Source organism: Lepidochelys olivacea (assembly GCF_965140295.1).
Source record: "Lepidochelys olivacea isolate rLepOli2 genome assembly, chromosome: 3".
In the NCBI taxonomy this organism is placed as follows: Eukaryota; Metazoa; Chordata; order Testudines; family Cheloniidae; genus Lepidochelys; species Lepidochelys olivacea.
This window is the reverse complement of record NC_140413.1, coordinates 18066368-18090647: the sequence shown is the minus strand read 5'-3', so window position 1 is coordinate 18090647 and position 24280 is coordinate 18066368. Positions and strand designations below refer to the sequence as shown.

The window sequence follows — 24280 nt, the reverse complement described above, 5'->3', positions numbered from 1 at the left end:
GAAGGGGGTTCTCCTTCTCTGGATGACTTCCAATCCAGACAGTAGGCCTTTCTGGAAATTATGCTTTAGGCAAACAAAAGTTATTGGGCTCAATGCAGAGATAATTGTGTGGAATGTAATGGCCTGTGCTACGCAAGAGGTCAGACTAGATGATCTAATGGTCCTTTCTGGCCTTAAACACTATGAATATATCTTTCAATGGCAGTGCAAATAGATGGGTATAAACATGGCATTTTATTCAAGACATTCCAAGGCATCCAATGCAATTTTGAGCTTACATTGAACTACATGTTCATGCAACACATTTCATTAATCTACTCCGTTTTGATGCTGTGTATATGGTGCATGTCCTGTGAGAGATGCCCCACAGCTCAGAGAAATTAGCTGCTTTCTTACTAGGAGATTGGGTAAAACAAAAAAAAAAAAGATAGTGTTAAAATGAAGAAAAACACCTTAACTCAGTCTCTTGAGAACATCACCCAACTGTACTTTTGATTATATGAAGTTATAGTTTTAGGGCCTGATCCTATGATGTGCTGGGCACCATCAACTCCTACTGGAGACATGGAGAAAGGGCTCAACTTCCAGGGAAGTCACTGTGTGTAGAGGGTACTCAGCACCTTGTAGGAGACGCTCTGCATCTTGCAATATTAGACTCTTGGAACCCATCCAAACTAGAGCCCAAATGCCACCACACATGCATGGATTTATGAGCTGTAATTTTTCTACATGAAGATGGTGGAGCTGACAATTCAGGGGGCTGTTAGGCTGCACTGGTGGGATTCACATGCTGTGGATTATCCTTCTCTTTCAGAGCCTTCACTATGGATTTAGAATATTGAAGAATAATGGATATTGTATTGCTTGCTTGGATGTGCTTCAGTACAAACTTCCATCCATGGTTTTCTAACAAACCAGTCTTCATAAGCTTGATCAAGTTTAAGTTGTTTGAAGATTCAGTTTTCTTTATCTCTGAAATAGTCCGCTAAGGGGAAAAAACAAATAGAAGACATTTTCTTTTTTAATATTTGCCATAATGGAAATGCTCCACTTTAAATCAACACTGGAATGTACTGTAATTGAATGAAAGGGATCATAATCTAACTTGCATCAGTATTTGTTTGTGAACACTTAAAATATATGAATACCTACATTTACTATTAGTAATTCCAAATATATCTTCAGTGTGTCATTTGAAATAAACAGAATATTTCTTATTGTAAGATTGTGAGATTAAGAAATTCTTGTCTAAACACCCCTCCTTCAGATCAGCATGCACTTTACAAACCAATCATATGCAGAAATCTCCCCTTGAACTACCAAAGTTAGAATACATAAAGCTACTTTGTTTTCTCTGGAGGAAAAGATTAAACTGAGTAACAAAAGGCTGTGCCAAAATAAACCTCTCCAAACCTCTGTCTGACCGAGCAAACACAAGCTAAGTTTACACTGCAATCACAGGTGTGACTGCGGGGATACACCTGAGTGCGTGAGCTTTAGCTAGCTCAGGTACTGTAGCAGTGAAGTGGCAGTGCAGGTTTCAGTACAGACTAGCCCTGGGAGTAATTATCCAGGGTTCTGGGTGAGCTTGCACAGCCCAGGCTGAAGCACGCACTGCCTCAGCTTTGTATGTCTACTCCAGCTGCGATCACACCCCATGATTGAAGAATAAACATACCCTGAGGGTTTGTCTACACTTAAAACACTACAGCGGCACAGCTGGGCCACTGTAGCACTTCCGTGTAGACATTACCTACGCCGACGGGAGGGATTCTCCCATTGCATCGGTAATCCATACCCTTGAAAGATGGTAGCTAGACTGATGGAAGAATTCTTCTGTCAACATAGCGCTGTGTACATAGAGACTTAGGATGGCTTAACTATGCCACTCGGGAGTGTGGATTTTTCACAGCCCTTAGTGATATAGTTATGTTGACCTAATTTTAAACTACTTTTGCTCTCCACTCCAAGCACAGGAACAGAGTAGCTCAGAATCAGGCCAATAATATTAACTATAATATTTTCAAGCGGGTTTTCTTAAATCAAATCCATAGTATCCCTATTAAAAATTAACTATAATTATAGGATTGTGAACAGTAAAAGCTTTTCTTTTTAAAATTTGATACAGATACCTTTATGTGTTTATTCTGTGGAAATTGAAGGAGATTGATAGCATGTTTCTGACTAAACAACATAAGGTCCATTTTAATTTTCCTTTTCATGGGCTTTCAAGATTTTCTGAAGTCCCAAATGTTCCAGGCAGTTTGCTGGAATGAAATGCTGCCCCCCACTAGTAACATCTCTCTACAAGTTACATTCAGACATATATGCACATGAAGTAATTACCCAGTTTCTCTATAGCTTCCACACACACACTGGGATACATGCCCTCAGAGTAAGTAGCAACCAAGATGTATGAATCTGTTTTCACAGCTATCAGACCTCTGTTCTCCTAGATAAAAAAGAAAACTGGTTAAAAGTTGCAGGGTTCTTCTAAATATATATACTGTTTATCAGTGTATGCTAGACAAGGATGTTTTCTATCTTTAAGTTGTGTGTCATTTTGAGGAAGAAAATGTTTTAGGGCCTAAATCAAGACTGATATTGATAGCAGATATAAATTCATTTAAGATGATGGGTTTTATATATATTTATATATTTTAATCAAGCCAAGCAATAGCTGTTCTGGTTTTTTATTATACTGCATGTTCCCACCTTTATTCATAAATAATGTTTTTATAAAGCACTTTGAAGAGATAAAGTGCAATCCAGGTGCTAAGTATAACCCACAAAAATGTTATTAAAATATTAATAAAATAGATGTGTGTGCTGTGTATAATTTGAAAGACTCCAAAAAGGCTTTACAAACTAATCATATCTGAATCTCATTAATTTGAAATAATGAATGGAAGTCCCATTGGGAATTACTGAATTAGGATGCAAATGTGTGGGGTTGCCCAGCATCTTCTGGGAGTTGCTGAGCACACTCAACTCCCATATTTGAATTACATGATGTCAATTACTGAGTTAAGCATCTGAGTCATGGGATGTGAGGATTAGCAAGTGTGTATGCACATGTGCACAGGAATCACTACCCACCACCACTCAGCTACCTTTGGGGTGGAACATGTGTGCAGTTTCACAGCTCAAAAGAACAGTGTACAGCTGCCTGCAGTGACTCAAGAGCATAAGCACCAACCTCAGGGCAGACTGTTAGGAAGCAGGGCACTAACCCCAAATTGGCTGTGAGTTCTACACTTAGATTGCACCAACCAAATATCAAAGATAAACTCCTCAGGAACTATACCAGCTTTCACATGGAGTCATAGTCCCCTTGGGTACTCTGATCTATCTCGCCACCCAGGTGAGCGTACCTTTGTGACAGATGGTCCCTTACACCAAAAATCACATCAATACTCCGGTACTCAGGTTACTCCCAGTCCCAAAGGACCTGTCGCTTACCAGGCCAATTGCATCTTAGAGCTCACACCAAAGATAACGTTTGTAGCAAATCCTATGATAGGCTCTATAAACATTTATTCAGCAGGAAAAGGAAAAGAGAATTATTTACAAAGTTAAAGCAGCTAAACATATATACACAGATGAGTGAAGCCTTCTTGCCCCTTTGCTGTAGGGAATTAAGGAACTTGCAGTAGCTGTTTTCAGGGCCCTCTACACTCCCAAAGGTGTGATCAAGGACAAAAGATAGCAGACCTCTTTGAGCCTGAGTCGATTGTAAAACCCCAGTATGAAACTCAAGTTCCGGCAACAGACCCAGCAAAGTTTGACTTTGGAGATTCACCATTGTCTGAGGAGTGGACAGATCGCCCGAGGAGGAAACTTTGTGAAAGATCCAAAGTGTTCACACTGCATGAGTGGAATGTGGGATGTTCAAAAGGAGTAGAGCACGACATCAGACTACATGACTCTCAACCTTTTAGGGAGAGATCTAGGAGGATTGCCCTCTCTGAGGTGGAAGATGTGTGACGTCATCTTCAAGAGCTGACTGCGAATGGCATCATTACAGAGTCCCGCAGCCCATAGGCCTCACCCCTTGTGGTAGTCCAGAAAAAGAACGGGAAAATCCAGATGTGTATTGACTACCGCACCCTAAACAGCCATACTGTGATTGACCAGTACACTATGCCTTGAGTTCAAGATGCCTTAGATTGCTTGCTGGGAAGCCAGTGGTTCTCTGTGTTGGATCTCCGGAGTGGATACTACCAGATCCCCCTGGGAGAAGAAGATAAGGAGAAGACAGCCTTCATTTGCCCATTAGGGTTTTATCAGTTCTAACGCATGCCCCAGGGGATTTCGGGAGTGCCTGCCACATTTCAATGTCTTATGGAGGAAGTCGTGGGAAACATGAATTTACTGCAAATGTTAGTTTATTTGGATGACCTGATTGTGTTTGGAAGAATCTTGGAGGAGCATGAAGAAAGACCTCTTAAAGTGCTTGATAGGTTGGAGGACTATGGTTTGAAGCTCTCAGTAGACAAATGCCAGTTCTCAGTGAAGTATGTGGATCACATCGTGTCCCAAAAGGGCGTGAGTACTGATCCTGATAAAATAGAAGCACTCACTACCTGGCCACATCCAAGTAACTACAGAGAACTCAAGACCTTTCTTGGATTTAGTGGCTACTACTGCAGATTTGTGAAGAACTATACTACGATTGTAAAGCCTCTGAATGATCTTACCAGGGGATAACAGCCCGGAAAAAAACAAATCTAAGACCAAGAACAAGGGGAGGTCCCCAAAGGGGAGGTCCTGTGCAGAGACACTATGGCCCCTTCGAACCGTTTGGGCCACGGTGGGATGAGAGATGTGAGAGGACATTTCAAGAAATCATTACTTGCCTAACTCATGCTCCAGTCCTAGTCTTTGCTGACCCCAGCGAACTGTTTATCCTGCATACTGATGCCATTTTGGAGGGTCTGGGAGCAGTCCTGTATCAGGAAGTGGAAGACAAACGTAACCTGTAGCCTTTGCCAGCCGAGGATTGTCTGATAGTGAAACTCGCTATCCCACCCACAAGCTGGAGCTCTTGGCCTTGAAATGGGCCATCACTGAGAAATTCTGAGACTACCTGTATGGTGCTCAGTTCCAGGTTTGGACAGACAACAATCCACTGACTTATGTGTTAACAAGTGCTAAGCTGGATGCTACAGGGCAAAGATGAGTGGCTGCTTTGGCTAGCTATGACTTCAGCATTCAATATCGATCAGGGAGATGCAGTGTAGATACGGATGCACTGTCCAGGCGTCCTCAGGCACCAGAAATCTGTGTGATACCCATGGATGGAGTGAGAGCTATTTGCAGTGTGAGTTGTCGAGAGCCGGAGGCCCACTGGAGCCTTCAGGGATGTGTTAAAGAAGCTCTGGGCCTGCCCTCTGAAAGCATGCCTTCTGCCTCGGTGAACTAAATAGCATTGGACCAATCTCCATTGCCCATGCTCAATGCGGCTGATTGGCAAGAAGCCCAGCTGCAAGATGTTGACATTTGTGATACACTGCTTGCCAAAAGGGAGGGGCGAAGCCCAGCTGCGGTTGTCCCACCTAACCCAGAGGGTAAACTACTATTGAGAGAATGGACCAAACTAAAACTGATTCAGGGAGTGCTACACCGAGTGACCATGGACCCGTTACAAAAGCAGCGAGCACAGCTAGTGCTGCCAAAACAGTACAGAGCCCTGGCCATGAGGGCCCTGCATAATGACTTTGGACATCTAGGGATGGAGAGGACCCTGGAACTTATTTGTAGTAGGTTCTGTTGGCCCTGGATGGCTGAAGATGTTCGCAGGAAATGTGAGACCTGCGCTCAATGTGTTCAAAGGAAAACGATGCCCACGAGAGCTGCATATCTCAAGAACGTCACCAGTAACAAAGCTTTGGAACTGGTATGCATTGTTTTCTTGTCTCTAGAAGTAGACAAGAGGAATGTTGGAAACATGCTCGTAGTGACTGACCATTTTATGCGGTATGCACAGGCATATCCCACACGTGATCAGAGGGCCACCACCGTCGCTCGAATATTGTGGTAGAAATATTTCTCAGTTTATGGATTCCCGGCCCGGATACACTCTGATCAGAGGTGGGATTTTGAGAGTCGCCTTCTGAAGGAGGTGCTGAGGATAGCAGGAATTAAAAAGTCTAGGACAACACCTTATCACCCGGGGTCAGAAGATAGAGAAAGCTATGAAACTCACCAGCAGTATGTGTCTCGACTAACAGAAAAGCTGCGGGGTGCTTATCACTTAGGTATGTCTGCAGCTGGGAAGAACTCAGACCGCAACAAACATCGATATGATGCTAGGGTGCATTCGCAAACACAAGATAGCTGACAGATGGAAGGCAGTACTTTACCTGGTGATGGAAAAGCTGGGAGATCTTCTGGTCTACAAGATCAAACCTGAGGAGGGTCCAGGGCAAATAAAGATGGTGCATAGAAACCTTTTGTTCCCTGTGCGGGAATTGGTAGGCACCCCTTATGAGATGGGCCATGACAGGGCAGCCAGGCAGAACAGAAGTGATGGACCAAAGCCGCCATCCAATACGGACAGCGGGCCCTCTGAAGCTAACCTACCCCTATTCAGCACATTGGAAAGTGAGGCTGAAGAGGAAGAAACGACCATGGTATATCCTGGAATGGAGACAAGATTTTGGTCTCGACCAGCTGAGCCAATAGACAGCTCCCCCTCTTCAGCTCTAAACCCCATGGCGGAGGTATTTAGGCCCGTTACTGGCACCCCTGTGCCGCCGATGGGACCCCCTGTGATGATGCACACAGGTTATTGGACAGTGGAGACATCCAGGTGGAGGGGGCCCTAGGCACGCTGGACCTTCCACAGTCAGAACTAGAGATGCAGGGGCCTATGGCAGTAGCCGAGGGATCCTCAAAGGAAACCTCTCCATCCGTCACTCAAGAAGATATCCCTGCTACCTCTGCAACAGAGATTCTCAACAGACGGGACAGGGTAATAAGACCTGTAAAACGGTTAACTTATGATGCACCTGGGGTGACTAGTGAGGCACCAATACACTTAGCACACAGGCTTGTGGAAGCTGTAGTGGGCTTCCTGAGGCCCTTCAGAGGAAACCAATGAGTTGGTATAATAGGAAGTGTGATTTCTTGGGATGCCAAATTCTTGGCTGTGGGGAGGATGTAAGCAGAGTCAGGATGAGCTCTACCCTGACATCTGGTGGTGAGTTGTGGCAGGTTGTGGAAAAGAACTTCAGGGGCTGATCTCATTTGCATAGGCACACCTACCCAGCCTAGATGGTCACTTTGGCTGCTGAGGGATCCCCAATTTCTCTGTTATTGGGGCAAGAAGAATAAAGTGTTGTTATCCTGATGATGTGAATCAAGGACAGTGGAACTGTACTTGGCTTTTTGTTATGATGGAGGGACTCGCAATCAACTCAGTAGCACTCGCTAGGCAAGAGACAGGGTTCCAAAACTCAGTGAATGGAGGGAGGCTGGGGACAGACATTTATACCTTGTGGTATGGGACCCTTCTGAGGGCTCTAAATGCCACCTGCACTTCCTCTTCTCTCCACTGTGTAATAACAGAGCTAATTTTGATTCCATAAGGAGTCTGGTTACAGATTGTAGAGCTGACTTCACGTTGGGCCAATGGTGAATCAGCACTGGGGCTCCCATACTATGAGCTGAAATCATTGAGTACTGTGTTAAGTAGTAGGGAACCTGAAGATATATTGTTGAGCGGCTCACAGGATGGCTACTGGAGAGGAGCAGCTGGCGGAGTGGCTAGCAGGATGGCTACTGGAGAGGAGCAGCTGGTGGTGAAGGCTGCAGCAGAAACCCATGGAGAGGCGGGGCAGTCAGCCACTGAAAAATGTAAGGTGCCTCTTTACTCCCCCCACCCCATTTCCACACAGGCTGGGGGGTTAAAACTCTGCAGATAAACTTTTGAACTCTGGACTCACCAAGGACAGAGACAGAGACTTTTGGGTTGCTGAACTTCAGGATTGCTGGACTTTTGGGTGACTTTTTGGGTTGCTGGACTCAAGAACCAAAGGGAAAAGACACGGCCCAATTTGCTTGGGGTGGGTTTTTGCTCATGGTTTGTGAAATGAATCCTGTTGGTGGTGTTTTCCCAACATAATGCCACATTGTTTCTCTCTGTTATTAAAAGGCTTTTGCTACACAGAGACTCTGTGCTTGCAAGAGGGAAAGTATTGCTTCTTAGAGGTGCCCGGGGGTGGTGGTATATATTTGTCCCAGGTCACTGGGTGGGGGCTTGAGCCAGTTTTGCAATGTGTTATTGGAACGGAACCCCTAGATACAGAACCTGGCCCTTGTTGCTGCCAACTCTGACAGGCAGAAGGGTTACACATCTTAAGTTTCAAACAGGTTTCAGAGTAACAGCCGTGTTAGTCTGTATTCGCAAAAAGAAAAGGAGTACTTGTGGCACCTTAGAGACTAACCAATTTATTTGAGCATGAGCTTTCGTGAGCTACAGCTCACTTCATCGGATGCATACCGTGGAAACTGCAGCAGACTTTATATACATACAGAGATCATAAAACAATACCTCCTCCCACCCCACTGTCCTGCTGGTAATAGCTTATCTAAAGTGATCATCAAGTTGGGCCATTTCCAGCACAAATCCAGGTTTTCTCACCCTTCACCCCCCACACACAAACTCACTCTCCTGCTGGTAATAGCCCATCCAAAGTGACAACTCTCTACACAATGTGCATGATAATCCAGGTTCTCTCACTCCCTCACCCCCCTCCAAAAAACATGTGTATGTGTGTGTTTTTGGAGGGGGGTGAGGGAGTGAGAGAACCTGGATTTGTGCAGGAAATGGCCCACCTTGATTATCATGCACATTGTGTAGAGAGTTGTCACTTTGGATGGGCTATTACCAGCAGGAGAGTGAGTTTGTGTGTGGGGGGGTGGAGGGTGAGAAAACCTGGATTTGTGCTGGAAATGGCCCAACTTGATGATCACTTTAGATAAGCTATTATCAGCAGGACAGTGGGGTGGGAGGAGGTATTGTTTTATGATCTCTGTATGTATATAAAGTCTGCTGTAGTTTCCACGGTATGCATCCGATGAAGTGAGCTGTAGCTCACGAAAGCTCATGCTCAAATAAATTGGTTAGTCTCTAAGGTACCACAAGTACTCCTCTTCAAGTTTCAAACAGTTATAAAGGCTTCTATAATAAGCAAGCTCTATATATCCTTTAAGGCTAACCGAGGCTAAGCCCTAGGGTTCTCTTGCTTATGCCTAATAAACCTTGCCCTCCAGAGTCAAAGCAGCATAGAGATAATCAGTTTCTTCTGTCTGGGGTTTTTTATTTCCCTCTGCCATGTGCTCTGAGCTGTGAACTCAGATGATGGGAGGAATCCGCTTGCATGACTCATTTTCATGGGTGGGAAGGGGCGGGAGGGAAGTAGAGCAACACAGTCTTTTGTCCCCTTTAACATTCCATAATAATCCATCTGCTGTCAATGGACTGTTCCTGTTGGGCAAGACATAACACTTTCTGTTACAGATTGGCACTTTGTACTAGTTAATGAATAATGTTTCTCTCCTGTCTGGTGATTTACAGAGTCACAGAGGCTTATAATACTACCACTCAAATATTACGTTATAACAGGGGTTGGCAACCTTTTGCACCCGGCCCGTCAGGGTAAAGCCGCTGGCGGGCCGGGCCAGTTTGTTTATCTGGAGCATCCGCAGGCACAGAGCCCTGCAGCTCCCACTGGCCGCGGTTCGCCATTCCCAACCAATGAGAGCTGCGGGAAGCGGTGCGGGCCGAGGGACATGCTAGCCACTGCTTCCCACAGCTCCCATTAGCCAGGAATGGTGAACCGCTGCGGGGCTCCATGCCTGTGGACGCACCAGATAAACAAACTGGCCCAGCCTGCCAGCAGCTTTACCCTGATGGGCTGGTTGCCAAAGGTTGCCAACCCCTGCCTTATAATATGGAATACAGAAGTGAGAATGCAGGCAGCAACTCAAAAGCATTCAGTAAAGTCTAAACACTAAACACATTCTTATAATTCTAAAACCTATTTTAACAATACTAACACACAGGTGAGCCAGACTCATTCCAGCTATTTATCAGTGTTCCACTGCAGCCTGGGGACCTTAGCATGAGGTGGCACCTGGTTTACCAGCATCACAAATGCTACATAACATTAAAAAGGAAGAGAAGCATACCACATGTAACTGCAACTGCAAAGTGGCTAGAAGTTTATGCTGTCATAATGTAGTTAATCAACATGGAACTGGGCCAGATCCCTGGGGTTAGCACTTCTACTTTTGTTTGAAAAAAAAAGAGAGAGAAAGGGTTGAGCTCTTCAGTGACAAGTCAAGATGCTGATACTGATTCTCAGTTGGTGTCATTGGCCAGTGAAGTTACTCAGAAAACCTGGCCACCTCGTTTTACATCTACATTTCCACACAGCTGGAAATGAGACCGCCCATAATGAGAAATCTCAGACCTGGTTTATCCTAAAAGCCAGAAATAGTGATTGTGCCCCAAATAGTTGGAGTAAAATATTTGGGATAACAGTAACTTCACTGGCCAGTTTCCCTTCTCAGTGTTAGTAAAGAAATAAAATTGTCGGATACTTTGAGATGGATGGTAGAATATATTTCTGTTTTAATCTATGTTATATGCTTGTCATTTTCCTTGTAGAGATGCTCTGCTGTGCATTTATTTGTTTGCCCCATATATGTAAAGGTGCTGTGGATAGAAAGGAGGCAGCATTTTGTTTAACCTCTAATCGACTCTGGGTGTTAACATAAACGGGAGATGTGGGAAGGAAAGAGGAAAACTATCAAATACCTTTTTCAGTGCTTGGACCTACTTGCCATACATGTTAGCAACTTACATTTTTAAGATAGATGGAGTACGCATCTGCTCGGACACATTTATACTGCTTCTCCTGGAAGTAAAGTCCTTCTCTTCTGACCTGTAATAAGTTCTTGAAGAAAGCAGAGCTGAGGATTAAGGCATTCTGTGGCTGCAGCTAAATTGATAAAATGGGACATTTTGTTATGGACCAAAAGGACACACTTTTGCAATCATTAAAAAACACACTTCTTCTGTTTCAGAGTAACAGCCGTGTTAGTGTGTGTTCGCAAAAAGAAAAGGAGTACTTTTGGCACCTTAGAGACTAACCAATTTATTTGAGCATAAGCTTTCGTGAGCTACAGCTCACTTCATCGGATGCATCCGAAAGCTTATGCTCAAATAAATTGGTTAGTCTCTAAGGTGCCACAAGTACTCCTTTTCTTTTTACTTCTTCTGTTATGTCTGATAATTAACCAAAGACGATTTCATAAATAGATAATGATAACACAAAAAGGGAAAATGTCTGAACAACTTTGAAAGTGGGCTTTTAGTCCATGTAAGAATGAACTGTATTTTCAGTGTCTGATTTAGGATCTGATTCACAAATGCTTGCATTTACCCCTGTGAGTAGTCCCATTGATTACAGTGGGACTAATAGTAAGCAGTATGCCCAGCAGTGTTTACAGGATTGGGCCCTTAGGTTAAAACCTCTCTGGAGCAGAGGACTCTGCCTTGCTCTGTGTTTGCATAGTGCTGAGCACACAGATGGCAGGTTCAAATACTAATATTCTCCATCTTTAATATACAGACATAGCTTTGAGAGACTCCAGCAAGTGAGCTTTTCAGATCAAGATGGAGCATTACATGCTAGAATCTAGGAGCAAATCTTCAGCTGGTGTGAAATGCCATAGATCCATTGAAGTCAGTGGAGCTATGAGAATCTACACCAGCTAAGAATCTGCCCCCAGTCTCCATCAGCCACACTTCTAGAGTGAAGATGAAGTTTTAGCATTTTAGATCCTCGCTGACTGCTACTGTCCTATGGATAACACTTTGGTGCTCAGATACTATGGTGATGAGACCACATAAGTAAATAGAGAGACAGATTTGATCCCCTCTGTTCCAATGTAACATAAATAAGATAAAATAAAATTAGACAGGGGAAACATTAGTTTTGCCATACAATACAGAAGTGCTGCTATTCTGTTGTCTTGTTTGGTACCTTCTTGATAACAGAACAAAATCAACACAATCAAACGCAGTCCAAAGCATGAAAGAAATGGAGTTCTGCTGGAGTTGGAGTTCTTTCCTCCAAAGATCTAACATGAGTGCTTTACAACAAATTCAATCTCACAACACACTTTTTAGTAAGTAGTATCATACCTAGTGCCCTACCAAATTCACGTCCATGAAAAACAAGTCACAGACGGTGAAATCTGGTCTTTTGTGTGCTTTTACCCTATACTATACAGATTTCACAGGGGAGACCAGCCGTTCTTAAATTGGGAGTCCTGACCCAAAAGGGAATTGCAGGGGGTCACAGTATTGCCAACTTTACTTCTGCGCTGCCTTCAGAGCTGGGCGGCCAGAGAGTGGCGGCTGCTGACTGAAGGCCCCGCTCTGAAGGCAGCAGCACAGCAGTAAGGGTGGCAATACCGAATCATGCCATCCTTACTTCTGTGCTACTGCTGGCAGTGGCTCTGCCTTCAGAGCTGGGATCCCGGCCAGCAGCCGCCGCTCTCCAGCTGCCCAGCTCTGAAGACAGTGCCGCTGCCATCAGCAGTGCAGAAGTAAAAGGGTAGAAGTACGGCAGCCCGCCCCCTACAATAACCTTGCAACCCCCCCGACAACCCCCTTTATGGGTCAGGACCCCTACAACTACAACACCATGAAATTTCAAATTTAAATAGCTGAAATCATTACATTTACTATTTTAAAAATCCTACGATTGTGAAATTGACCAAAATGGACCATGGATTTGGTTGGGCCCTAATTATACCCCATTTGGCTCAGAGGTTATGAGAATTGCTCAATGTCACACAAACAGTGGACGAGTCAGGAATATTTATTAGCATCCAGCAGTGCTGACTGACAGTCCCCTCTCGAATCACTAATTCATGCTCCCTCCCTTAAAAGAGTGTGGTACATTTCTAAATATTCTACCTTCAGTGTCACTTGCTAGGATGCTTTCTATTTTCTTACATTAAAGCCAACGGTTGATTCCCACACAGAATTGTCCTTTAATTTGATGATGGCCGCATGTTCCACATGTTTTGTTCTGATAAGGCAATCATTGAGCAAAGATTGAATTTGGTTCATTTTCCTTCAGTTCTGTGAAAGAAATCAGATATAGGTAGGTGTTCGTTTCCTTCCCATTGAGCTTCAGAGGCCTGATCCTCCTCCCATCCAGAATTTTATTTAGCTCCCTTTAGGAGGATGATCCAGAGTAAAAAAGATGAGAAATACACCATAACTTGCTATAAGCACCAGGTTAGAGTGGGACTCAGCTGGAGTGGGAAGCGTTAGTGCTCTTTTCAAGCTCCTCTCACAACAGCCTAGATGTTTCTGTTCAAATGATCAACAGCGAAATAATTGACAATATTGACATTTAAACTGACATTACTAGACCCCAGAGTTAACATTTGGTGATGACAGTACTGGTGGTATTGCACACGTTTTAGAGTTATTGTTTCAGGCTGTTTATCTGCATACTCAGCCAGATAGATGACACTGGATCAGTCGTATTTGGAAGATTTACTTAGCAATGATAAGGACAAGAAACTAAAAACGGATTGGCCCATCAGAAAATTGTAGGTATTGTGTCTCTAGAGTACTGGTTCATTCCAAACCAAGTGTTAGATGTGGTAAGGATTTCAGATTGACTGTGCTTTACATGACATCTCATCTGGATGATGATGATGAAGTAAAATAAAAATGATAAAGGTGTTCTTATCACTATACAACACAATGATTACATAAATCAGACCACTTTACTTTGAATGGTCCCTTGAAATATATGTTATCTATTTATGAAAAACAATCTGTTCCATCTTGTATTTAGCTGTGACACTGAGTAAGTTTCCCAGAGCTCTGTGTACGATCAAAAGCTTGTCTCTCTCACCAACAGAAGTTGGTCCAATAAAAGGTATCACCTCACCCATCTTGTCTCTCTGATAAATCAGACTATATAGTTTTATGAAGTAAATCACTATTAAATAACCATATAACAAATTGTAATGCAACATTTAATGAACAAAGCTGTTGTTGGATAATTCTGACAGTTATGCAGCGAATTAACCTAAACATTTTATACACAATTATATAGAAGTTATGCCTTAGTCAAACTCAGGTTGGATAGTGCATGCAGATGTGGTCGCCCCATGTCAAAAAAGATATATTGGCATTGGAAAAGGTTCAGAAAAGAGCAACAAAAATGATTAGGGGTATGGAACAACTTCTGTATGAGGAGACATTAATAAAATTGGTACTTTTCAGGTTGGTAAAGAGACAACGAAGGGGGAATATGATAGAGGTCTATAAAATCATGACTGGTGTGAAGAAAATAAATAAGGAAGTGTTATTTACTCCTTCTCTGAACACAAGAACTAGGGGTCAGCAAATGAAATTAATAGGCAGCAGGTTTAAAATAAACAAAACGAAGTATTTCTTTATACAACGCACAGTCAACCTGTGGAAGTCTTTGCCAGAGGATTTTGTGAAGGTCAAGACTATAACATGGTTCAAAAAAGATGAATTCATGGAGGCTATTCCAGCAATGGCTATTAACCAGGCTATGATAAATTCCATCAATGGCTATTAACCAGGATGGGCAGCGCAACCTCTGTTTGCCAGAAGCTGGGAATGGGCAACAGGGGTTGGATCACTTGATTACCTGTTTTGTTGATTCCTTCTGGGGCACCTGGCATTGGCCACTGTTGGAGGACAGGATACTGGGCTAGATGGACCTTTGGTCTGACCCAGTATGGCCGTTGTTATGTTCTTATACTGGGCTCAATACAAGGGTAATTGGGTGAAATTTAATGGACTGTGATACACGGGATGTTGACTAGATGATCTAACTCTATTTACTATTCTATTTTATACAGGTTTTTATACCACACTTATCACTGTAGTATCTGAGCAGTTTCCAGTAGTGCATTAAGCAATGTGACTACCTACACAACTGTCACGTGTTGCTTGTTTTCTTATCCTCTCCCCAGGGATTAATGGTCCTTTCTGGCTTTATGAATTATCCAGTGTAGATTTATTTTCATTTTAAAAGAAACTTTTACTGAAAATGTTCAGCCTAGTCAGCTGTCTAGTGAGTATGTGAAGTCTAAAGGGCTTTGGCCTGCTGAATGCTGACCCCCCCATCATAACGACTGTGCCTCTACGAGGTGCAGCACACAACTCGGAGCCCAGGGAAGAGGGGTTAAACCACCTTTGTGCTCTTCCAACTGGAGCAGCCCAAGGGCCAGAGAGGTCCACTGTGTAATTTAGCTCTGGGAGCCTGTCTTGACAGCACAGTTAGCTCAAGTTATAACTCAAGTGCGACCCCAACTCAACTTCCAGCTACACAGAAAAATCTCTGGCTCAAGTTAAGTGGTGCTTTAAGCTTGAGCTAATTGGCCTGCATGGGTGGCGGGTGGAGCCCCCCTTAGGGGTCTGCTGCTAAGGCGGTCCCTGGGGTCAGTCGCACTGGCTGCTGCTTGGACGGTCCCCGGGGCCCTATTCTATGGGTGGATTGCAGCTCAGAATTTCGAACCAGCAGGCCATTTTCAGCCGGAGCCCTGAGAACCCCTGCACCTCCTTTGCAGATGGGGCCACGAGTCCCCCGTGCCCAGAGGATTCCTGAGCACTCCTGCCCCTTGATCGGAGGAGCCCCACACTGGCTGGAGGCCCGAATGCCAGTCCTCCCTTGGTCAGAGGAGTCCTGGGCCAGTCGAAGCCCCGAGCCTTCCCCTGCCAACCCAGAGGTACCCCGAGCCAGCTGCAGCCATACCGTGCCTCCCCTCCACAGACCCCAAGCAGCTGCAGGGAAAAGCCTCTCAGCAGGCCGCCTTCAAGGGCTACACAGCTCCTCCCACCGCACCTGCCTGGGACCTTTCACTCACTGATGGGCTGCTCAGCACCTGGTGAAAAGAACAGGTTGAGGACTATTTAGAAAAGCTGGATGTGCACAAGTCCATGGGGCTAGATGTAATGCATCCGAGGGTGCTGAGGGAGTTGGCTGATGTGATTGCAGAGCCATTGGCCATTATCTTTGAAAACTCATGGCGATCGTGGGAGATCCCGGATGACTGGAAAAAGGCAAATGTAGTGCCTTTAAAAAGGGAATTACAGACCAGTCAGCCTCACCTCAGTCCCTGGAAAAATCATGGAGCAGGTCCTCAAGGAATCAATTCTGAAGCACTTGGAGGAGAGGAAGGTGATCAGGAACAGTCAACATGGATTCACCAAGGGCAAGTCATTCCTGACCAACATGGTGAGCTCGGCGGGGGGGAGGGGGATGAGGAGGGCCACCCGCGCCACAGCAGGTAACCTGGGGGGGCGCGCAGGGGAACTGCTCCCCACCCCAGCTCACCTCTGCACCCTCGGCCTGAGTGGGAAGCCGCGGCCTGCTTCTCAGTCCTCCCCGGCTTCCCGCCGAACAGCTGATTCGTGGGAAGTGGGGGGTGAGGGGGGCAGAGAAGCAGAACGGGGCGGTGCGTTCAGGGGAGGAGCTGGAGGTGGAGTGGAGGTGAGCTGGGGCCAGGTGCAGGGCAGGGAGCTGCTGGTGGGTGCTCTGCACCCACCAAATTTTCCCCGTGGGTGCTCCAACCCCAGAGCACCTAGGGAGTCGGCGCCTAAGGCGCCACTTTTGATGTGATCAGTGGGGGGAGCGGCCGCTCCCCCTGCTCCTCCCCAGCTATGCTCCCCCACCCCTAGGAGCCAGAGGGACCTGCCGGATGCTTCCTGGGAGCTGCCCCAGGTAAGCATCGCTGGGACTTCCCACCTCGCCCCCCAGCAGGTGCCTCTGGCTCTTAGGGGTGGGATGGGCACCCACTACAGTGGCCCACAAGACCCTCCTGCCCAGTTCTGGGGGCAGTCAGGGGACAGGGGAGGGGAGTGGATGGGGCAGGGGTCTTGGGTGGGGGGCATCAAGGAACGCGGGGCGGGGGGTTGGATGGGGCAGGAGTCCCGGGGGGCGGGGGTGGGCAACGGAGATAACCCGTTGTTAAGATTTTGGCAGCTCATCACTGCTTCCAACCCTGGTATTCTATGATTAAATTGGATATGAGTTAGCAGTGTGCCCTTCTTGCCAAGAACGCTAACGGCATAATGGGCTGCATTAGTAGGAGCATTGCCAGCAGATTGCAGGAAGTGATTATTCCCCTCTATTCAGCACTGATGAGGCCACACCTGGAGTGCTGTGTCCAGTTTTGGGGGCCCCACTACAGAAAGGATGTGGACAAATTGGAGAGAGTCCAACAGAGATCAACAAAAATTATTAGGGTGCTGGGGCACATGATGTATGAGGAGAGGCAGAGGGAACTGGGCTTATTTAGTCTGCAGAAGAGAAGAGTGATGGGGGTTTGATAGCAGCCTTCAACTACCTGAAGGGGGATTCCAAAGGGGATGGAGCAAGGCTGTTCTTAGTGGTGGCAGATGACAGAACAAGGAGCAATGGTCTCAAGTTGCAGTGGGAGAGGTCCAGGTTGGATATTAGGAAACAACTATTTCACTTGGAGGGTGGTGAAGCACTAGAATGGGTTACCTAGGAAGGTGGAGAAATCTCCATCCTTAGAGGTTTTTAAGGCCCAGCTTGACAAAGCCCTGGCTGGGATAATTTAGTTGGTGTTGGTCCTGCTTTGAGCAGTGGGTTGGACTAGATGACCTCCTGAGGTCTCTTCCAACCCTAATATTTTATGATTCCTCTGACAACCATTTCTTTCTACCCTCCACCTTCCACACTTCAGATGCGCCTCAAAGTCATGCCATCACAAACTCAGCCAAGGCCTCTTTGGCTGTCACACTTAAAATTGTAACAAAAGGAAAAAAGACAGGATACAGATTAACTGCTGCCTGTCCGCTTTTCTCTCTTTCTCACCCCTTGACCAGCTGCCAACCCGTTTGGCTGGGCGATTGTCCTCATGCCCTTGGCCAAAGTATTTCCCTTTGCGACTCTGAAATGTGTCCCGACATGCAGGTCTTGAAGCTGTGCCCATTGGCGGAAGGTGATGTAGATGCTTTCGCTTGGGCAAGCAGGCAGGGGTGGCCTTGCCAGCTAATTGTCTCTCTCGAGGTAAAAATCACCACTGCGGGGTCAGGGTGTGAATGGAAGTCACCCAAGAATAGGGGTCTCAAACATGCGCCCCGCGCACCAGGGGCAGGGCTGGCTCCCTGCCTGCCTGCCCTGCCCCCACGCCGCTTTGGGAAGCGGCTGGGACCTGGGGGGGCACAGGGGTCTGTGTGTTGCCCTGTCCGCTCCTCCAGGTACCTCCCCCGAAGCTCCTATTGGCCGGGAATGGGGAACCGCCAGGGCAACACACAGATCCCTGTGTGCCCCCTCCCCCAGGTCCCGGCACGGGGGCAGGGCCTCACGGAAGGGGTGGAGTGGGGGCGGGGCCAGAGCAGCAGGTGAGTGGTCAATGGTGCGGCCCTCAGCCAATGTACTAGTCCTCATGTGGCCCTCATGGTCATTTGAGTTTGAGACCCCTGCCCTACAAGGAGGAGGTGAGGAATGTGCTAGTTGGGTAAGGCATTTCTTTCTCCGCAGTCAAAAGGCACCATTCTCCCAGTCAGGGAATTGAACCCCCGTCTCCTGTGTGACAGGCAGGGATACCCACCACTATACTAACGAGGAGGAGGGCCAGCTCTGGCACTGCACAGAACTCCTAGACACAAGTTATGGCCTGCTTACACCACACCATGGGCCCCACCAGGCAACAGTACCCCTTGCTCTTTTCTCCTTCCTAAAGACTTTGGCTGCAGCAACAGCCCTGGGAAAAGCCCTGTCCCTACTTACATGTAGCTGGCTCTCACTCCGCTCCAAAGAAGCTTTTGATATGCCCCACGCAGGGTCCAGGCCCGCTGAGGCAGCAGTATTTGCTCCTCAGCTTCCTGGGCCCATCAGTAATCTCCCTGGAGCCCGGAGAGAGGACTGATGAACCAGGAAGCTGAATAGCACATACCACCTCCTCATCCACCCCACAACCTGCATGGGGCATAATAAAGCAAAAACCTCCCTCCCCCGCCCCCCAAACCCTGCAACTGCGGGTCCGGCCGGGGAGGCCCCTGGCATATTATACCCGCCGCCCATGCTGGCCTGTTAGGTGCGTGGGCAGCGCAGTGGGGAGTAATAGCCTGAGTTACCACGCACCAGTGGCGAACGCAATGACTTTACACCGTGCCGCCGCCCGGTCGTGGCGTGGGCGTTTCACCCCGAGGCCACGCTCGCTCCAGCGGCCTGCTGCAGGGGGGCTGGTCGGGCTGGTTGTGAAAGCGCCAGGGGACAGGCGGCGGCTTGCTGGGCGGGGAGTCGCTGCCTGCGCTGACGCTGAGGTGATTTTACCGGCGCTAGCCTTGGCTACACAGCGGTGGCAAAGCACTTGCACGCCACAGCGGGGTACATATAACCCCCACGCTGGGGCCAACCCCTGACCGCTGCCTGTCGGGGCCTGGCCTCGCCCAGACTCCTGGGGGGAGAGCTCTGTGTGCACTGGGGCCAGCCCCTGCCTCGCACTCCCAGAGAGTGGCGGGCGAGGCCGCGCTGAGCTCCCGCCACGGGCAGCCCAGGCCTCAGCGAGCGGCTTGGCGGGACGACGGGTGAGAACCCACAGTGGGCTGAGCGCGCGCCCCCAGAGAAACTACAGCTCCCAGCATGCAAGTGCGCAGGCTCCGGGGCCAGCCTGAAGCAGAGACTACAGTTCCCAGCATGCGATGCTCTCTCGAGATCTGTGACAGGCACGTGGCATGCTGGGAGATGTAGTCCTCCCGGGCCTCACCTTCCTACGAGAGATGAGGGGAGCCCGCACTTTAGTCCTTCCCCGCCCCCGCCCCCGCCCCTCCGCAACCATCGGACCTGATGCGGACGGCGACCCCACTGCTTACCTAGCTAAGCAGCACTGCAGCACCTTTCTCAACTCTAGGGCGGGCCTTTAGTCTCAGTACCCTGATTCGCTGAGGCGGAACGCCTTCTTTTCTGATTGGTGAAATGCCCTGTTCATCATAATGTAGAGGCTAGGGCTGGAGTTGCCATGGGAGCGAGGGACGCGTAACCACCACAAAGGCGGAGGGATACGAGCTTCACAATCTCTGACTCTCGCCGCTCTCAGCTCGGGCCGGGTGAGGCTGTTTCTCCTCATTCAGGGACGGTGGGATCAGGGAATTCGTTCCTGCTCTCCGCCCTGCAGGTGTTTAAAGGGAGGAGATGGGACTATTTTGCCTGGCGAAGGGCTTCAGTGAAGGCTGTGTCGGTGAGGCGTCCTAGCTGTCTCCTGGGGCAGGAGGCGGGCCCACAGCGGGGGTAACACCTTCCCCGCAGGCGGGGCGGGGGGAGGCTTGCCCAGGCGACATGGAGGCCAGCGACAGCATGGCTGCAAAGCAAGGGCGAGGCCCATCTGTGCCCAGGCCATCGCTGGTCCCGCAGGACCCCGCATGTGTAAGTTGGGCTCGTGGTCTTCGGGGCGCAAGGATCCAGCACCCCATTACACAGATGGGAAAACTGAGGCACAGAGAGTGGAAGCGATTTGCACATAGCCAGCCAGTATCAGAGCTGGAAATAGATTCTCGGTGTCCTATGCCCTGCTCTAACCACTTGCTGGCATTGCCTCTCTTGAGCAGGAGGGAGTGGTATTGGTGCCCAAAGACTAGGCAGCTATTCCTTCTTTCCTTCCTTCCTTCCTTCCTTCCCCAGTCCCTGGGGCAGTGATGTCCTGCTCTGCCACATAAAGACAGTCCTATAGGCTTTAGTATGAGCAGGTGTTATTTGCAGGTATATGGGTAAGGATACTAGTTTTCTGACACTCATTGCAATTATTAAACCATTTTTCGTCAAACGTTCCAAGAAAATTCACCTTTGGCCAGAGACCATGAATGGATTTGTAGCTGACAAGGATTTTATAGAAGAAAGTTGTGATTTACTGGAGAGAGAAATTTAGCAAATGTAGAAACCCATCCTTAGATATATTGCTGTTGGCAGAGCAGTTTAGGAAACACAAGAACACTATACAACCGTTTAGGACAAGGAGTAAAATAGGAGGCCTACACCAATTGTAATTATAGGAGGGAATTTTAGTTAGGTCAGATTATCTCCAGGCTGATACAGTGACCTGAGAAACATCATGATTGATTGGTTTCAGAGTAGCAGCCGTGTTAATCTGTATCCGCAAAAAGAATAGGAGTACTTGTGGCACCTTAGAGACTAACAAATTTATTTGAGCGTAAGCTTTTGTGGGCTATAGTCCACTTCATCAGATGCATAGAATGAAACATAAAGTAAGAAGATGTGTGTATATATGTATACAGAGAACGTGAAAAGGTGGAAATACCCATACCAACTGTAAGAAGCTAATTAATTAAGATGAGCTATAATCAGCAGGAGAAAAAGCCTTTTGTAGTGATAATCAAGATGGCCCATTTATACAGTTGACAAGAAGGTGTAAGGATACTTAACATGGGGAAATAGATTCAATATGTGTAATGATTCATCATGATTGATTGCAATTCATTTGATTTTGAGGTTACAGGGACAGCAACTAACCGTGAGACTGACATTTGTTTAAATCTCATTCATGTTGACAATAATTATTATTCTTTCAGAATTTAGAAACCCTTTGGTCGTTTCCATCACAGCAAGTCTGATTTGTCCAGTGATTGGAAACTAAACTCTTACTCCCTACACTCTAGTTTCATTTGCTCATGCTTATTTTAATGTTGTCTCCAGCCTGATTTAATAACGTCCCTAGAGGCAAGGAGGGGAAGTTTGGATGAAGACTGGCTCTTAAGGGTTTACTGTCCAGGATCCCAAAGCATATATGATGTGCAAACTCCAGAACAGGTGAGCAGCTCAAGAAATTGCTTTCAGCACCCCTAGGGCTTGACAGGTCAGAGCTAAGTGCGGGACAATAAGAGACTGTACAGAATATCTGAAATTACTGGATCAAGACTCCCTCTAGTTTCTGAGCAGTATTTGTTAGGCCTCCCCATGAAAGGAATAAAAAATGCACTGAAGAATTCCCAAACTTATTTCTTGTTTTTTGGTGGCCCAAACCCACTAAAAAAGGCCGCAAAAAAAAAAATCCAAAGGAAAAATAGAAAGAGAATGCTTAGCTTTAGTGTAAGGGTATTAACAACTTCTAGCAATATGTCTGTACAAGGTATATGACTGGGAAATTGTCCTCTCTCTGGAACTGTGTTGAACAGTAACAGCAAAATTACCCGCATAACTAGGGAAGTGAGATGAGCAATTGCATTTTCCGTGGAGATAACACAATAGTGCACCCTTCGGAAGTATGTGCTTGGGGCTCTAATGTTGAAAACCATGATTAAATGCCAGTTTACAGCACTTGTTAATGGATAGGCAAGGATGTAGCTTTATCCCAATAGCTGTTTGTCAGTCATTTACAGCAAATCCTCCAAAGCTACTTCTGGAAAAGCCAAGAAGGTAAATAGTTGGTTAGGTCTGGGTTGATTTAAATTGGTGTACACTGATCCATACAAACAAGTGGATTCTGCATAGGAAAGGAGAATCTCTTTTGGTGGGAGAAGAGGTGTGGGAGCCCTGACTTTTAATGTTTAATTAATTTGCTTAATGTTTCATGTGCTCCTTCTGTCTCCTGCTTGAGCTGGGTAAGGTTGAAAATCCATCTCCTTTCCCCTCCGATTAAGTGATTTTAACTATGTGTTACCCTACAGTTTCCAGAAAACTGTAAGGCCATAGTCAGCCCACTCCATTGTTGTCTGTACTCATCAGGAAGACCAGCCAGCTGGTGTCTCTATCCTGCTTGATCAATGGTCTATATGTGTACTTTGCAGGTCTTGTGCTAACCAGAATAGTCTAGACTAGACACTTAGCATTACATTCAGCCTTTATACCGGTACGTGAGCCTCATAGAAGCAGCATTGGCCATTCTCGAGAATGAAACGATTCTCCCTGCCAGGTGAAAATAAATGGATGTTAAATATTTATTTTATTCTTAAAATCAGGAAAGCTCTCTCATAGTTTCAAGTAAACACAGGCCTCCAGATCTGTTTCTTTCCAGCCTGCCCTTACAGACCCTCATCTAGCCTCTGTTCAGCATCACATTCTCCAGTCCAGAACCTGCTAAACTCAAAAACCTGTGAGTATATCAGGCAAATAGGCCCATGGCTAATGTCAAACACCAGAAGTTGGCTTCTCATAGCCAGAGTCCAAATGAAAAAGTATAAGAGAGGACTAAGACTTCATCTAAACCTGAGTCTTTAAGGTTTAGAAAAGCTTGTGCAGACAAGCTTATCCCTTTCTCCTGGTCCTTGTAACAGGCAGATACCTACAGTAGGTTGACTTCCTAAAGCCACATCGTGTGTATCCTCCTTTCTCATGAGGGATCATCCCCAGCTGGACCCTTTTGGTCTCTCCTACAGAAGAACCCAGCCATGCAACAAGGACAGACCTCTCTTCTCTTCCATGCTCAAACATCCTTTCCTTGTCAATTACTGGGTGGAGTCTTACATGATTGTTATTATGTCCCTGTTGTAAGCTATTTTGCTTTAGGTAATTATATGGAAGGGAGGCCAGTGTGATTTTTTGTGTGTGTAAATTGGACTGTATAATATTCAGGTGTTTTCCTCATTTTAAGCCTGTCCAGGGAATCTCACCATCAGTGTCCGAGAAGATCAGAACAATAAGTACTCTGTGCAAAAGAAAATCTTCAAAAGATTGGCTAATGCAGGAGCCCTCAACTACTTTGCAGGTACATGGGATATATTTTCTCTTTCAGAGGGAATAGTTAAGTTCATCAGCCTGTATGATATCAGGTGTAATGATTCTTCCATCCAGCTGCATGTCCATCAATCTTTGCTTTTTTTTCTCATTTATATATAATGAGAGTGCTTCATAGTCCTTCTGCGGGCCCTTGATGTTATTTACATACTGTGACAAAGCTCTGTCCTTGCCTCCGTGGGTCCTACATTTCCTGGCGGATTTCACTAGCCTCGGAGGCTCACTGTGACCGTCCACGTAACCCTTCTTTCTCTAGGGACAAGGGTCACAGTCTGCTGAGCCATTTTCATCATAAGCCAGCAAGGGAGGTGAGGAGAAGTTATCCTTCCTTGCACTGTCTCTGTTGTCTCTCAGTCTCAGTGATTAATCAGGGGGCAAAGGTGCAGGGGGAGGGAGCTCCAGCCTAGGGACCTTAATAGTATCAGCTATGGTAGCTGACCTTTTAGAAACATGACATGTACAATTCCCTGGGCTACTTC

The 24280-nt window shown here is 46.6% G+C and overlaps 2 protein-coding genes across 7 annotated transcripts in view; one reads left to right on the top strand and one right to left on the bottom strand.

Moving 5' to 3' along the window:
- Nucleotides 1–224: 224 nt before the first annotated feature.
- Nucleotides 225–20068, bottom strand: PFN4 (profilin family member 4). Of its 5 annotated transcripts, XM_084623852.1 has the most exons (6): nt 19931–19963; nt 15840–15969; nt 13040–13168; nt 10875–11012; nt 2347–2452; nt 225–985 (listed from the first exon to the last, which is right to left on the bottom strand). In XM_084623852.1, the coding sequence occupies exons 3-6, from the start codon at nt 13154–13156 to the stop codon at nt 957–959; spliced, it is 390 nt and encodes a 129-aa protein (XP_084479978.1). In that variant the 5' UTR covers nt 13157–13168; nt 15840–15969; nt 19931–19963; the 3' UTR covers nt 225–956. The 5 variants fall into 5 exon arrangements, with proteins under 5 accessions (XP_084479978.1, XP_084479976.1, XP_084479979.1 ...); XM_084623850.1 differs by lacking the exon at nt 15840–15969 and having other exon boundaries at nt 19931–20068; XM_084623853.1 differs by lacking the exons at nt 15840–15969; nt 19931–19963 and adding an exon at nt 19200–19370.
- A 281-nt stretch (nt 20069–20349) lies between these two features.
- Nucleotides 20350–24280, top strand: part of FAM228B (family with sequence similarity 228 member B) — a 30296-nt gene continuing 26365 nt past the window's right edge. The window contains exons 1-3 of one of the 2 annotated variants that reach the window (XM_084623848.1): nt 20350–20480; nt 21765–21878; nt 23659–23772. In XM_084623848.1, coding sequence (XP_084479974.1) covers nt 20394–20480; nt 21765–21878; nt 23659–23772 — 315 coding nt within the window. In that variant the 5' untranslated portion in view covers nt 20350–20393. The remainder of the gene's footprint in view (nt 20481–21764; nt 21879–23658; nt 23773–24280) is intronic. The other variant, XM_084623849.1, reaches the window with a different exon arrangement.